This window comes from Rhipicephalus microplus, unplaced genomic scaffold (assembly GCF_043290135.1).
Source record: "Rhipicephalus microplus isolate Deutch F79 unplaced genomic scaffold, USDA_Rmic scaffold_63, whole genome shotgun sequence".
Lineage (NCBI taxonomy): Eukaryota > Metazoa > Arthropoda > Arachnida > Ixodida > Ixodidae > Rhipicephalus > Rhipicephalus microplus.
In genome coordinates, this window is record NW_027464636.1 from 477,277 (window position 1) to 490,547 (window position 13,271).

At 41.2% G+C, this 13,271-nt stretch overlaps 1 protein-coding gene across 1 annotated transcript; it reads right to left on the minus strand.

Annotated features, from left to right (window-relative positions):
- Positions 1 to 3,067: 3,067 nt before the first annotated feature.
- On the minus strand, positions 3,068 to 10,284 carry LOC142789990 (uncharacterized). The gene is made up of 4 exons (XM_075885017.1): positions 10,149 to 10,284; positions 6,430 to 7,051; positions 4,795 to 4,849; positions 3,068 to 3,194 (listed from the first exon to the last, which is right to left on the minus strand). Exons 1-3 carry the CDS (start codon positions 10,183 to 10,185, stop codon positions 4,834 to 4,836), a joined length of 675 nt encoding a protein of 224 aa, XP_075741132.1. The 5' UTR covers positions 10,186 to 10,284; the 3' UTR covers positions 3,068 to 3,194; positions 4,795 to 4,833.
- Between the last annotated feature and the right edge of the window lie 2,987 nt (positions 10,285 to 13,271).

Below are 13,271 nucleotides of genomic sequence, written 5' to 3' on the forward strand. Positions count from 1 at the left end.
GATTGAGAGAAATGGGGGAGGAGCGTTGGGCTAGGAAGGTTTTCAGCTACCTGTACAGGAAGAATGTCGATACAAAATGGAGGAAGCGAACCAGGAAGTTTGACTGGTAAATACTTAGAAAACAGCAGGTGGCCAAACCAAAAAGAACTATCGGTTAAGAAGAAAGTGAAGGAAATGGAGACTGACATGTGGAGAATGGGCATGATTAAGAAGTCCGCACTAGAGATCTATAGAACTTTTAAGCAGGAAATACCCAAGAAAAGTATCTATGATAATACTCGGGGTAGTTCTCTACTGTTTGAGGCCAGAACGGGAGTACTGCGAACCAAGACATATCGGGCGAAACACGAAGGGGTAGACACAGTATGCAGTGCGTGTGGAGAGGAAGAAGAAACTGCCGAACACTTGATAATGTTCTGTAAAGGGCTTCACCCTATAGTTCAGGATGATGGCGCAGAGTTTTTCAAAGCACTGGGGTTTAGGGAGCGAGAGGGCAAAATATACTTTAAGCGGGTAGACTTAACTAGAAGGAGGTTATCTGATTGGTGGCTAAAGTCAAGGCACGAGTGAAAATTAAACTCTTCCTTGCAAAGTACGAATCCTCAAACTCACTTTTTAAGGAAAAAAAATAAATATAGTTTTTGGTTCATTAGGTATTACGGCTTGGTGGCGCTAGCCACCGCCCGATCTAAAGGGTACAGCCATATCCATCCATCCATCCATCCATCCATCCATCCATCCATCCATCCATCCATCCATCCATCCATCCATCCATCCATCCATCCATCCATCCATCCATATGATGAAAAGATGCGAGATGGTGGTACTTGGAGTGTTGAATAGATGGACGAACGGACACACAGTCAGATGCATGGATGGACTCACGGATGGCTGCACCGACAGATGGACGCATGGACGGACGCAGGGGCGGATGCATGGACGAACGCAGGGATGGTCGCACAGATGGACGTGTGGATGCACGAAAAGACGCACGCACAGACAGGCGAATGGATGCACGGACGGTCATACAGACGGAAGCATGGACGGACGGAAGCAAGAGCGAATGGACGGACGGAAGCTTCACCCCACTCTTCATCTTTCACTCCCTGGATATGCTGCCATTTTTTCGCTAGTGTTTAGTTTTTGTTAATTTATTTTTTCAGCACTCTTTATATTTGTCTTATTAGCTCTTCTACTTTTTTCTCTTGCTATAATTTCCCAGTTTATTTGTATCACCCCTCTCTTTTCTTTGTTTATTGCTATTGCTGTCTTCCTACCTTGATCTCTCTCATTCTCTTGTGAACAATTTGTGTCTGGGTTTTTTTTTGTTCTTCCTTGCATTCTCTCTTTATGTCTCTCTCTATCAGTTCCAACTTCTTTCTTTCTATCGTTTTCTCTGTTTTTATTCACTTTCGCTTATCCCATAATTTTCCTTTAATTTTACGTTGTTGCTGTCATGGGTTAAAGAAATCACGCAATCTCACAACGTAGGAAAGACGAGTGTCATCCGCCATTTATTCTTATTCAAAACTTCTTTTTGCTTTCTTCCCCACATCGCACTACTAAGTTCACTGTCGCTTACCTAACATTGGTACATAGACGCTGCTGTTCTTGCCAATGAAGGTTTCTCGATGCAACGCTACAATGCGTTGTATGTTGTGAGGCGGTAAAGCAATCAACAACTCATTCAGTTATCGCAATAGTATGACAGGTTTTGACATGTGCTATAACTGCAGTAGTCTACAGACGCCAAGTCATATCCCATGTCTCTTTACAGAATTCGAACAACGTCGCCGTGTACTCCAGTGTGCATTGAGGAGACTTGAGCATTACATTTTTTTTTGGGGGGGGATATACTAGTAGTCTGAGCTCACAGCTCATGAGCCCCAAAATTCATCCTAGTGCTAGTAACGCATGGGTAGGCGCTACAGGCTTTGGTGATCAATAAAAAGTTTTTCATACAGTCAGAGGAAACAAGTACATACGTATAAAAACAAGCAAAGGTGAACCACTTCGAGCTGAGATTTACTCGGGTGAATATAAATAATTAACCTATTAAATGTACACAAGCAGTTATAAAAATAAACAATAAGAATAAAATCACGCCTGTGCAACATAACACAAAGGTTCGATGCTTCAAGTGAGGTAAATGAGGTGGTCACTATGGTAGAAGCCTGCACTCTGCATGTGTGTAATAAATTGGTTACACTCATGTTTTATCTCTTTTTCTATGTTTTTCTCTCTCGGCAGCTTCAGCCCCCTTATTTTTTGGGTAGGGCAGCAAACTGGACATACTCTATTTAACCTCCTTCGCATTCATGCATTCCCAATCGGGGATATGTTACCTCTAAAAAAAGAGTTCAGCCGTATCACAGATGAACTACTACAGAAAAATGTGTGACTTGAATACGAGTGCGACACGAAGGAACTGATCTGACACGTTAACGTGATAGTTTAATTGTCGCATTAGCCACCGAGTATAAAACTTTGAATATCCAGCGGGATAAAGTTGTTCCTTAGGCAATTTTCGTATATTGTTTCAGTATTGACAGTGATACATGAGTGTCATTTTATCTCTTAGGCACATGACCCATAGGCTAACTACTGGACATTTTTTTTTTTAAACAAGGCGCTTAAAAGTGCTGGAACTTTTGCTGTAGCAGTGGACATGGATTTCACAACATGTTTATTGAAAAGCCCTCGAAGCATACGTTAAGAGAGGAAAGTATGCTTGTGGTGGGCAACTTGGCAGAAAGAGCTAAAGGAACGAAAACCGACCATGGTCTATTTTGCAACAAAGTGTTGCATGTGAAGAGTTTCGCCATTTGTGTTTTTTTAGTTGAGAAAATGAATATATTATTTTCTAAAAAATGCCATCTCGAAATCGCTTCTAGTTCTATTACTAACGCCATGTGAATTTCCTATATGATTCAATAACGCAAGTATAGCATCAAAAACGAAGTATAGCATCAAGCACAACGTCGCAGGAGAATCATTCCGTTAGGTGAAGGTCTCCTGCCCCTGTACCACTTCTGAATAAAAAAAAAAGAATTGGAGACAGCCAAAGTTTAGGTTCAGCCCTGAAGTTTGTTTTATTCTGATTCAAATCTTGACGGTAGGGTGCCAGAATTCGTTTTACTGCATTTGATAGTCGTTTCACATTCTCGGAAAAACTGGTGCAATCAGCGCAGAAACTGCAAGACAAGAAAGATACGTATGAAATATATCATTGCCTCGGAAAAAAGAGCACTAAATAAACAAAGTAACCTTTAGGTCACTTCAATATCATAAAAACAACGGCACATTGCTTACAAACAAACTTACATTGAAAGCAATTATTTCCCTCAAATATATTTTTCTTGGAACCTTAGGGCTTCTGGCTCCTGTGAAAAAACCCCATGGTGCGGCTTTCAATTTTTCACTCGTGGTGGAACCAAATATCTTATTTTTGTCACGCTGAGTACAGTTTAAGGTCGATTTAACGAAGCAACTACACCACTCGGTTGATTTTGTGATGTTGGGAAGTTATTACCATTGTGAAATGACCTTTTAAGAACTTCAAAATATAGAATTTTAACGTACCAACACTCGAAAGCAGCCTCACGTATTTTATTTGTTACCAATACAGGCATGTGCTTGTGAAGAGCCGGTGCAAAAAGCTGGGCTATGGGCCTCTGTTAGCCCTGTCACACAGTCGAGACAGTGGTCACCTGAAGCTGAGTAGCTAACAATATGTAAATGCGCATAGAAAGGAGACTGATTGTGTGAGTAGGCCAATCGAGAACGCTGCAAGGAGACGACCGTGTTTAGCTGTTACTTAGATGATGAAATGACGAAAGTAATCACTGAAGTGTCCCTGTGCGAGCATTTTCAGGAAAAAATTATTCACGTCTATGAAGTTGTTTGGTTCACAAAATCACCAAAAGTCATTGTTTCCTGTAGTTTGAAAGAAATAAAGGAACAGATATTTTCATGTCACGTCGTCATTTAAATGTAATGGCGCATATATATATATATATATATATATAAACACGGCTCGTTTTTCCGTGTTTTAACACAATATTAATGAGATCTAACAGACAGTAATGGCAAGGAATGTACAGGGGAAGTTATTAGAACCAATGGAATGTAATGGAATGTAAATAAGAAAGAAAAGTGGATGAAAAAATAACCAGCCGTGAGCAGGAATCGAACCTACGACCCTCGAATAACGCGTTCGATGCTCTAACCACTGAGCTACCACAGCGAGCGGCCGCTGTGGTAGCTCAGTGTTTAGAGCATCGAACACGTTATTCGAAGGTTGTAGGTTCGATTCCTGCTCACGCCTGGTTATCACGGCTGGTTTTTCTTCATCCCCTTCTCTTTCTTATTTACATTCCATTACATTCCATTGGTTCTAATAACTTCCCCTGTACATTCCTTGTCATTACTGTCTGTTAAATCTCATTAATATATATATATATATATATATATATATATATATATATATATATATATATATATATATATATAACCTCAATTTTTGCTAACATATTTGCGAGACGGCTTAATTAAAGGGGGTGTCTTACTAATGTGCCTTCGTTAATTCGACTCGAAAGCAACATTTAACATTATAGCACTCGGCAAGTAACAGAAAGTTTTTTCTCGAGAGCCGGAAATCCGTAAAATCGAGTTTGTTAGGTCGAATTTTCACTGTACATCCTAAGCTTTCGTAGGTAGCTTGCAGGGAATGTTTGACTTTCAAAAACACGACGAAGCAGTTTGGACGGGGTGAATTCTGTAGTGCTTTCTCACCTTTGGTGTGAAGTCCCAAGTTGTGATATACTTCGCTGATTACTGGCTGCTGGAACTGGTAGATGACCACGAAAAAGTAGACGAAAAAAAACGGGTAAACATCAAGAAACGATTCAGTAAAGTTTTATAAAAAAAAGCTGTGCCACAGTTTTGCGTTATTAGTTATACTCAAACGACGCTCAGTTTCAAGTACATAAGTTGTGCTGAAACGCAGAACGTTGAAGAAACACAACATGTCAGCAGAAAACGAAAAAGCCAAGAAACTGAACCTTCAAAAGGAGAGTGCAGGCACATTTTCCAAGGAGAAAGGGTGCGCACTTATGCCGACTATTGGTGTAAAAAAAAAAAAGCCGTAGTATGTGAATGCAGACTGTCCGACTTTTTTGCAATTTTTACCGTTCCTAATGCGATTCGCGCCAAATACATATGTATACTTGCATAAAAAGAAATGAAACCACGTTATGTAATTTCCATAATTTCGAATGGGCATCAACACGGCAGTATTTAGAGTCATGATAACTATGGGGTTACTGTAGTCACAAGCTGACATTCTTAATGCATGAATACCTTTTCGATAGCGTTTGAAAAATGAACGATGGCATGTTGAGACTTTATTGCGACATAAGTATTAGGCAGGAAATGTGAATTTTCGTAAGCACTTTAGCGCGTCACCTCATGTAGCTGAAGTAAGGTCCCCTTTTTTATGCGGGAGGGTGCAAGTATCATGCAATGCACGGTCGATCATATTCGCTTCCAATAATACCTAATTTTTAATAGATCTTCAGCTGTAGAACAATTATTCACAGCCTCTCTTTGAAGTTTATGTGTAATGATATGTCATAGGAAGATTGTTAATTATTATTCCGCGATGAAAAAGCTAGTTGCGATAGTTGAAGAGCATGCACTTCCGAAATCAGCGCCTGAAATTGCCGAACGGAGCACTTAAGTCTTGTGTCTCCTTTGTATCCATGTCACTTTTTTTCGCGCTGGTTCAAAAATGTCTTTTTTTTCATAAAAGATTTGCAGGCTGTAAAAGATATTAGACAGTCCATAAATGGCAGCGAATACACGTTATAAGTGAAGAGCCAATTACAACTACTGACACGTTAATTGTTAATTGGCAGTGTAAGCAGCATGCAAAACGTGTGCACGTTTTACGCCACCGGCTACGAGTCACTTCTTTTTCTTTTTGCCAAGACCATTCACCGAGATCGTGTCGCACGCTCTCAAATGCCTATTGCCTGATCATTTGCATCTACTTCATCAAATGCTATAGTGGGGTGGACTTAAAAAGGTTACGAAATAAGAATTTACAATGTCATGCAACGAAGCTCATGAATTCTCATTGCTGGGCCACGACTGCTATGTATGATGCGTAAAACGTCTGGCATATCTCGACGCCGCTTTTTTTGCATATCTAATGGGGTAAGCTTTCTACGCTCACAACTAGCCTACTTCTCTACATGGTGCTGCTGCAAGCGTTCTTCTTCAGTACATGAGTGTTGTCCCCTCGTTTTGTCGAACACTCACGGCCTATGAATTTCCACCTGTCTCCGGACAATTGTCATAATGAAACCAAAATGAATTTACAGTTTGCATAAATTATAGAAATCCAGCTGACTGTCGCTTTCGCACCTGGAAGATGAGGCAGAAGCACTCCTGGCGGCACTCGAGCTACCAGCCCCGGCACGACGGACTTGTTGCTGGACACGCTGACCCGCGCTGGAACCAGCGCCAAAACCCCAGCCGTAGCCATAACCGGGGTAGCCATAATAAGAACCAGGACCATATCCGTAGTATCCGTGGCTTGGCCAGGAACCATAGAAGTCGCCGAAGCCACCGAATCCGTATTCATCACCGAAGCCGTAAGGTGCAGGGTAGTAACCGCCGTAACCACCGAAGGGGCCGTACATGCCGTAGCCTCCTGTGAAGCCAGGTCCATAGAAACCGGCGGCGCCTTGACGCACAGAACTTGAGCCACTGGATCCTACAGCTCCACTAAGACCCTGTCTTGATGGAGCAAATGAAGCACTTCCCGGGCCAAATGCGCTTCCAGCACCGCTGAGACCAAAACTAGGGTGGGCTCCACCGACACTGCTTCCAAATACACCAGCGCTTCCAAGTCCACCGGCACGGCCAAGTCCGCTGGCTAATCCTCCACCAAGTCCGCCACCCAAGCTGAGTCCAGAACCCAGACCAGTGCTGGCGCTTGGGGAGCTAAGGTCGACCTTTACAGCCGCGCCATAAGCCAAAGACGCTGCAGTTTAGGAAAAATTAAAAAATGAATATTTGGAGCTCTCTGGCTTCTGGAATCAATGTGAGAGATAAAATCAAAACATTCCCCTTCTTCACTGTTGCGAAAAATTTCAAGGCATTTGGCTTGACCTCTACAAAGGAATGTTATTTTGTGCAACATAAATAAATGTTGCCAAGATATACATTTTGTAGCAACTTTTCGGTAATAGCACATCATTTGAAGAAGATAGCATTCATCTAGCTATATTCAACTATGCTACGACTATTGTTCTTCGAGGAACACTACTTTTTCGAGATGCTCTTGTATGCCTTAACTATGACAGCAGGTTTTGTCAAATATATTTAGCTATGTTGCCAGAATTTGAGTTCACTCAGGCATGCATCGCTTGTCCGAATACTTGATTATTTTGGCGTGCCCAATTCAGTACAGTTGTAACAAACCTGCGCGAAAATGCATTACTTTGCGGAATACTTCATCATATGAATCATTTCTTGGAACATACTGCACTTTAAAAAAAGCCAAATTTCTCTATTCTTTCTTTTACTCTTTTTTTCCTCTTCAAACTACTTCTGCATCGGAGTTCATTGCCACACCAAGCGATCACCGCCAAAATTCTTTGGTATTCTTCATGTACAAGAGTACTTCAGTGGTTATTCCTGCGATTGAAACCCCTTTTCCGTGATGCCGACTCTGCGAGTGCACAGGAAGCTAAAACGCGGCGGAGACAGATGAATGCGAAGCTACATCCGCGCACGCTAAAAACGAGAACTTTTTTAAAATTAAACCTACCCGCTTACTTTCGGCGTGATTTCTGATTGCCCTAGTATTTCTACCCTGTAAGTTAAACACACGGCAGCATTCGGTGCATAACGCCATGGTGACCACTGCAGCACAGGGATGATTGAATGTGCATATTTCTAGCCGATTTGAATACCAGACGTGCTCTGGCATTGTTCTGCGTAAGCTTGACCGACGGTCAGTTGGTAGATAGACATACAAATAGCGCTTTGTTTTTGCAGTTCACTTGGCTAAGCAAGAAGGTACTTCAATGCGTCCGTCTTGCGTAGCACGTAAATGAGACAAAGCTTGTGACGGTAATCATGCCACTCGTTTCGGAAGCAATGTTACTGATCAGTCGGTTCTGCGGTACCTGGCTGACAGCAGCAACAGGGACAGACTCAAACCCTGAAGTGTTCGGAGCAGAAATAAACAACGTAACATCTCTGACATTGAATGCTCAACAGGGCTTATTGCTGAGCAATGTTCGCCCTGTTGGCTGGCAAGTTCGGATGGCCTTTAGACGTCCTAAACTAATAAACAAATGAACAAAGATATTTTTCGTTGAACTTTTGCATGGGTGCCAACTTCCGATGATGATTGTTGTCTTCTTTAGAAAGTGCGTTATGAATATCTGAATTGACAAGAAAGGTATTGCTTACTTTAGCTTGTTTTTTAGTCTACAAAGATTGTTGTGTAGCCGCGCTCAATCCCTAACTTCTAATGACGGCATGGCTAAGCGCCGACCTGGAATACGTGGTGAGTTCTTGTTTTTATATTTAATTCGTTCTAACTGCTTGCAGTGTCTTTTTATGAGAAATAACATTGTAAGTTAATAAAGGTTATATGTATTTGATAGACTATACACAGATTCACAGCGTCGAAACTCTGTACCACAAAAGAAACTATGATTTTAAAGCAAGTTATGTTGCCTAAATTTAATTTGCATGGTCTTTTTTGTCGGAATAAAGAAACAGTAGCCTTGTCAAAAGCGTCTGTCTAAATGGAGGAGCGTGTATTATTATTTAGTTCAATTTTAAGAACTCCTAGTGATAGCAATATCTGGAGCCTTCCACCACATCCTCCTCCTTAACAGTAGCGTGGTACAGGGGCGTACAAACTAAAGAATTATTAGAAGCGCCGTAGTAGTAGGATTTTTCAGTCACTGGTTGATGTGTATATTTCTGTAATTCAAATTTCTTGGTAACACAGAAAACTGCGCAGATTACTCGACAAATTCAGTTTAGCTGATTGTCTTCTTTCTGCTATTTGCGTTTAGTGTATATTTTTCACTATTTTTGCCGTCAGTTTAATGGATCATTGTGTACCTAAGCAACAAAAATTTTGCTGCCTTGAGCTAAAAGTGGAATCCATGCTTTTCGGTTACTTCATGCACGTGCATACATTCGTACGTAAATGTACTTCATGGTATTTGAATCATTAAGCTGCTTCAATTATATAAAAGATTAACTTAGAAATGGAAAGCTAAACTTGCTGCTTCCATCCAATCTAGAAACACACTCTTGTTGAAAGGGCATCGTCAGTGGCTGTTTCCTGGAAAAACTATAAATATCTAAGGCCGTTCGCAATGCTCGCTAGGTTATAACTAAAGGAAATGTAATTATATTACAACAAACGCTATCCTCATCGGCAGCAAAAAGAAGCAGTATATTCACTAACAACGTAAGTTTGGTTCCTGACTCCCTGTTCCATTCAAATTGGGCTCAGTTTCACCTTCCCACACAAACACACTAAAAGGAAAATTTGTTTCAGCGCTTGCGATTCCAAATTGTTTATTACCAAAAATACATTTGACGCTTTGTCTCACAGTCCTCATATACATGAAATATTCATGTTCAGGAGCTCGTGGTACCTCCAAAAGCACACTGTTTATAAGTGTGCAAGAACACACATATAGTTCAACTTAAATATTTGGAGAAACCTTAAAGACACGAGTAGGTGCGGGTTACTAATGCGTAAATCAGTACGAAGGCTTATACCATAACTGTAGCTCTGGTATATATATGCAAGCAAAACATTTACAACCTACGCAAACAGGTATGTTCTGTGTTCCACCGTACTTACGCTCTGAGTGAACAACTGGCATAGGGTGAGTGAAGGAGACTCAAAATATTTTGTTGACGATGCGAATTATGATGTTTGAAAAATGTTGAGCTTTTCGCTTGTTTGTGTAATGTGCGCAGTGAAGCTATAAAACCAGACCAAGTGTGTCATACGTTAGAACTGAGGTTCCTAGATAGGCTCTATAACTGATGCAGCATATGATAGCACAAGGCTGCTTAGAAGCGAAGTGTCTTACCTGCAGACAAGAGCGTGATTGCAATGAAGGCCTTCATGGCTGTGGTTTTCTTGGCGTCTACTTTCTGACGGCCCACATAAAAGTGAAATTTGCAACTGTGCGCCAGCTTATATAAATCACGACGGGTGGACCGAGTCGAAGGAGCACAATAACACCACAGTGCACAGGTTCAAACAATTCTTTTCTCGCATTGCGCCCCTCCCATGCAACGCTTGTTTCTATAAAAAATAGAGGGACATACTTCGCAAGTCTTTTTTTTATTTTTATAATGAATAATGGGTGCTCTGTGTGTAGAATACTAAGTTGAAAAAGTTTCACAACAGCACCTATTGTTGATTGGGAAGCCAGAAGTGCTAAAGCTACGTGAATTGCCTTTTAAATGCAAAAAAGTATATACAATTCATGTCTAGAGACAAATCAGCTATGCCCCGGCTTGTCACGTTGGCGTACCGTTGCAGTTTTGCACAAGCTTTCTCGCCAACTCTCGTGATCACGCGCTATGCCTTTTGTTCATCTTCTACGCACATGCGCTACCCCTTTTTCATTGCTTGTTGGTTGAATATCACCCCTTTTTACAAAAGATACTTATTTTCCGTGAGAAAGCATCGCTACTAGTTACTATATTTACGTTCTAAGGCCGTGGGCATGTGGCTAATTTAAAAACTTTCGCTTGTTTTTTTTTTTTAACGGTTCGTTCTTCAGTGGGCCCATTTGCAGCCCATGTTCCTCAGCCCTGCTATTCAAGAACACCAACCCGAACCTTGGTGTAGCAGATAGTGAGGCATCAGCTTTGTTCAAAACGTAAAGGTTAGGCGGCTTTCACCTGAGATAAATTTTCCAAGTATTCTTCAAAGGGTACGAAAATTGCCGCGCGTCGCAAATGCGGACTTATTGAACCCATTTTTACTAACTCGTTGTGTTTATTCAAGGCGATGTAAACATGATCTACATGGTTAGGTACAGCAGGCCAGCGAAAACCTCCCACCATTCTTGTGGAACGCATTGAATGTATAGTATAAATGCCATTCATACAAAGAAAACCAAAATTACTCAGCGATAGACATGCTTTCCGTTCAGAGAAATAATTTAGGACGTATATAGGCAATCCCAGCCTCAGCCCATGGATAATATTGTATAACTGCTCACGTAATGAAAGGCTAATACTTAACCCTCCTAAGGGGGACTTTCAACATTTCTGTATTTCAAGAAAACTTTTGCACCCCTCTATCTGTATTGAATGAAAACTATATGGGATAATATAAAGAATACGGCGCACTAAGATTGTTCTTAGAACTTCTGTGAGTTATTTTGTGCCTGAAATCCGAGGCGTGCCTGACGAAATTCATAGTGAAAGTTTAAGCTTGATTTATTAATCACGCGTTTCACTGATCATTCAAATGCTTTTTGAATGCGAGTATTTGATTTGGATCAAACGGAAAACAAAGAGCTCGTGTCATCGCTCGTAGAATTTTGGCATTCTGAATGCATTAATAACCTTGATACTATACTTACCGCTACCTTTATACCTATGAGAAGAGAAGGGATTAAGACGAGCACTTGTCTGCACCCCTCTCCTTTCCTGCCTCGAATATTCGCATAACGTGAACACTTACGCATTACCAACAAGTCCAATTTGATACGTTTAGCCCTTATGAAGAACAGTGCTATTGAATAATATTACTGAAAATACTACTGAAAGAGCTTATCAAGCGAGAACTCGCATAACGCCCCACTGTGATGGTCTAGTGGCTAAGGTACTCAGCTGCTGACCCGCAGGTCACGGGATCGAATCCCGGCTGCGGCGGCTGCATTGCCAGTGGAGGCAGAAGTGTGCACCCATATCTAAACACACATACCTGTGTGTTTAGATATGGGTGCACGTTAAAGGGCGGTCGAAATTTCCAGAGCACTTCACTACGGCATCTCTCATAATCATATGGCGGTTTTGGGACTTTAAACCCCACATATCTATCGAGAACTCACATAACTTTATTGAATCATAGTACCTACAAAGTGTGGCGTAAGCAGATATTGGCAGTGTTTTTCGGAACTCTTATTTAACTTACTAGTTATTACTGACAGAGGAGTCTTGAATGAAGCACCCAGGAAACAAGCGGGAAGAGCTCATTCCATGTTTAGTTGTGGTCACATTTTGACTGTGAAATTGTGTTCACAATGAATGACTGCAGCAATTTTACACAGAATAAGTCAACAAGGGCAGAAGTACATATATTTAAAAATGAGCAATGGTAGGTGTTACCTTGAGAATCTCACATTCACATAATAAAAGTGACACCTGAGTTTAGAATGGTGACAGTTCATTCCTATAAAACTTTGTTATAATACTTTCTTTTGAACACATACAACTGTGCACAGATGCCCGTTCATTCACTGCAATCACATCTCATATCGGGCGCAAGGTGTTGGAGAAATGAAGAAATGCTAAAAAGCTTAATATCATTGCTATTTGTCTAACCATGGTGGTAAGCACCGCAGAGACGGTATACACAGGGTGTGGCAGCAGTATGCACTGAAACAATATCGTGTATTTGAAACTTTAGGGGAAGATTTTTTTTTGAAACTTCTGTTTGTGGAGAAAGCATTGCATCCTTTTTCAAAGGCAGACTTTGCTAGCAGCTCGTTTTGCGGGAGTATGTAAATGCTGCCGCTATAACGCGAACCAAGGCAATCGTGCAAAAATACGAGGATGCGATGATGGTCCTATAGGACAAGAAACATCTACACGTACAGTATTACGTACGGACTACGACAATATTGTGGTGATGAAAAGGCATGCGATCTGGTCTTTTATTGTGTGGCCGCTATATGGATGGCCGGGCATTGCATCCTTTCGTTTGAATTGTAGATAGCCGATTGATTGATCGGTGTATATTGAGGGGATGCAGATAAGAGATGCGCTACATCGTCAAATAATTTCAGCAGATCCTACGCAGTGACGGAATTGATGCATACGACATAACGACTCTGTGTTTCATGATAAACCAAGTATTATGAGGAGTGGGAGCACCGTTTTTTATACATCAATCTGTGTACGGGATGCTACAGAACCACACACCGACTTTACTACGACGATCAAAGCGAGTCTGTATAGTGGAATGTAAT

Coding starts and splice junctions, on each gene's coding strand:
- LOC142789990 (XM_075885017.1), bottom strand. CDS start 10,185: ATGAAGGCCTTCATTGCAATCACGCTCTTGTCTGCAG. Junction 7,052..10,148: donor AATCACGCTCTTGTCTGCAG/GTAAGACACTTC, acceptor CCTAAACTGCAG/CGTCTTTGGCTTATGGCGCG.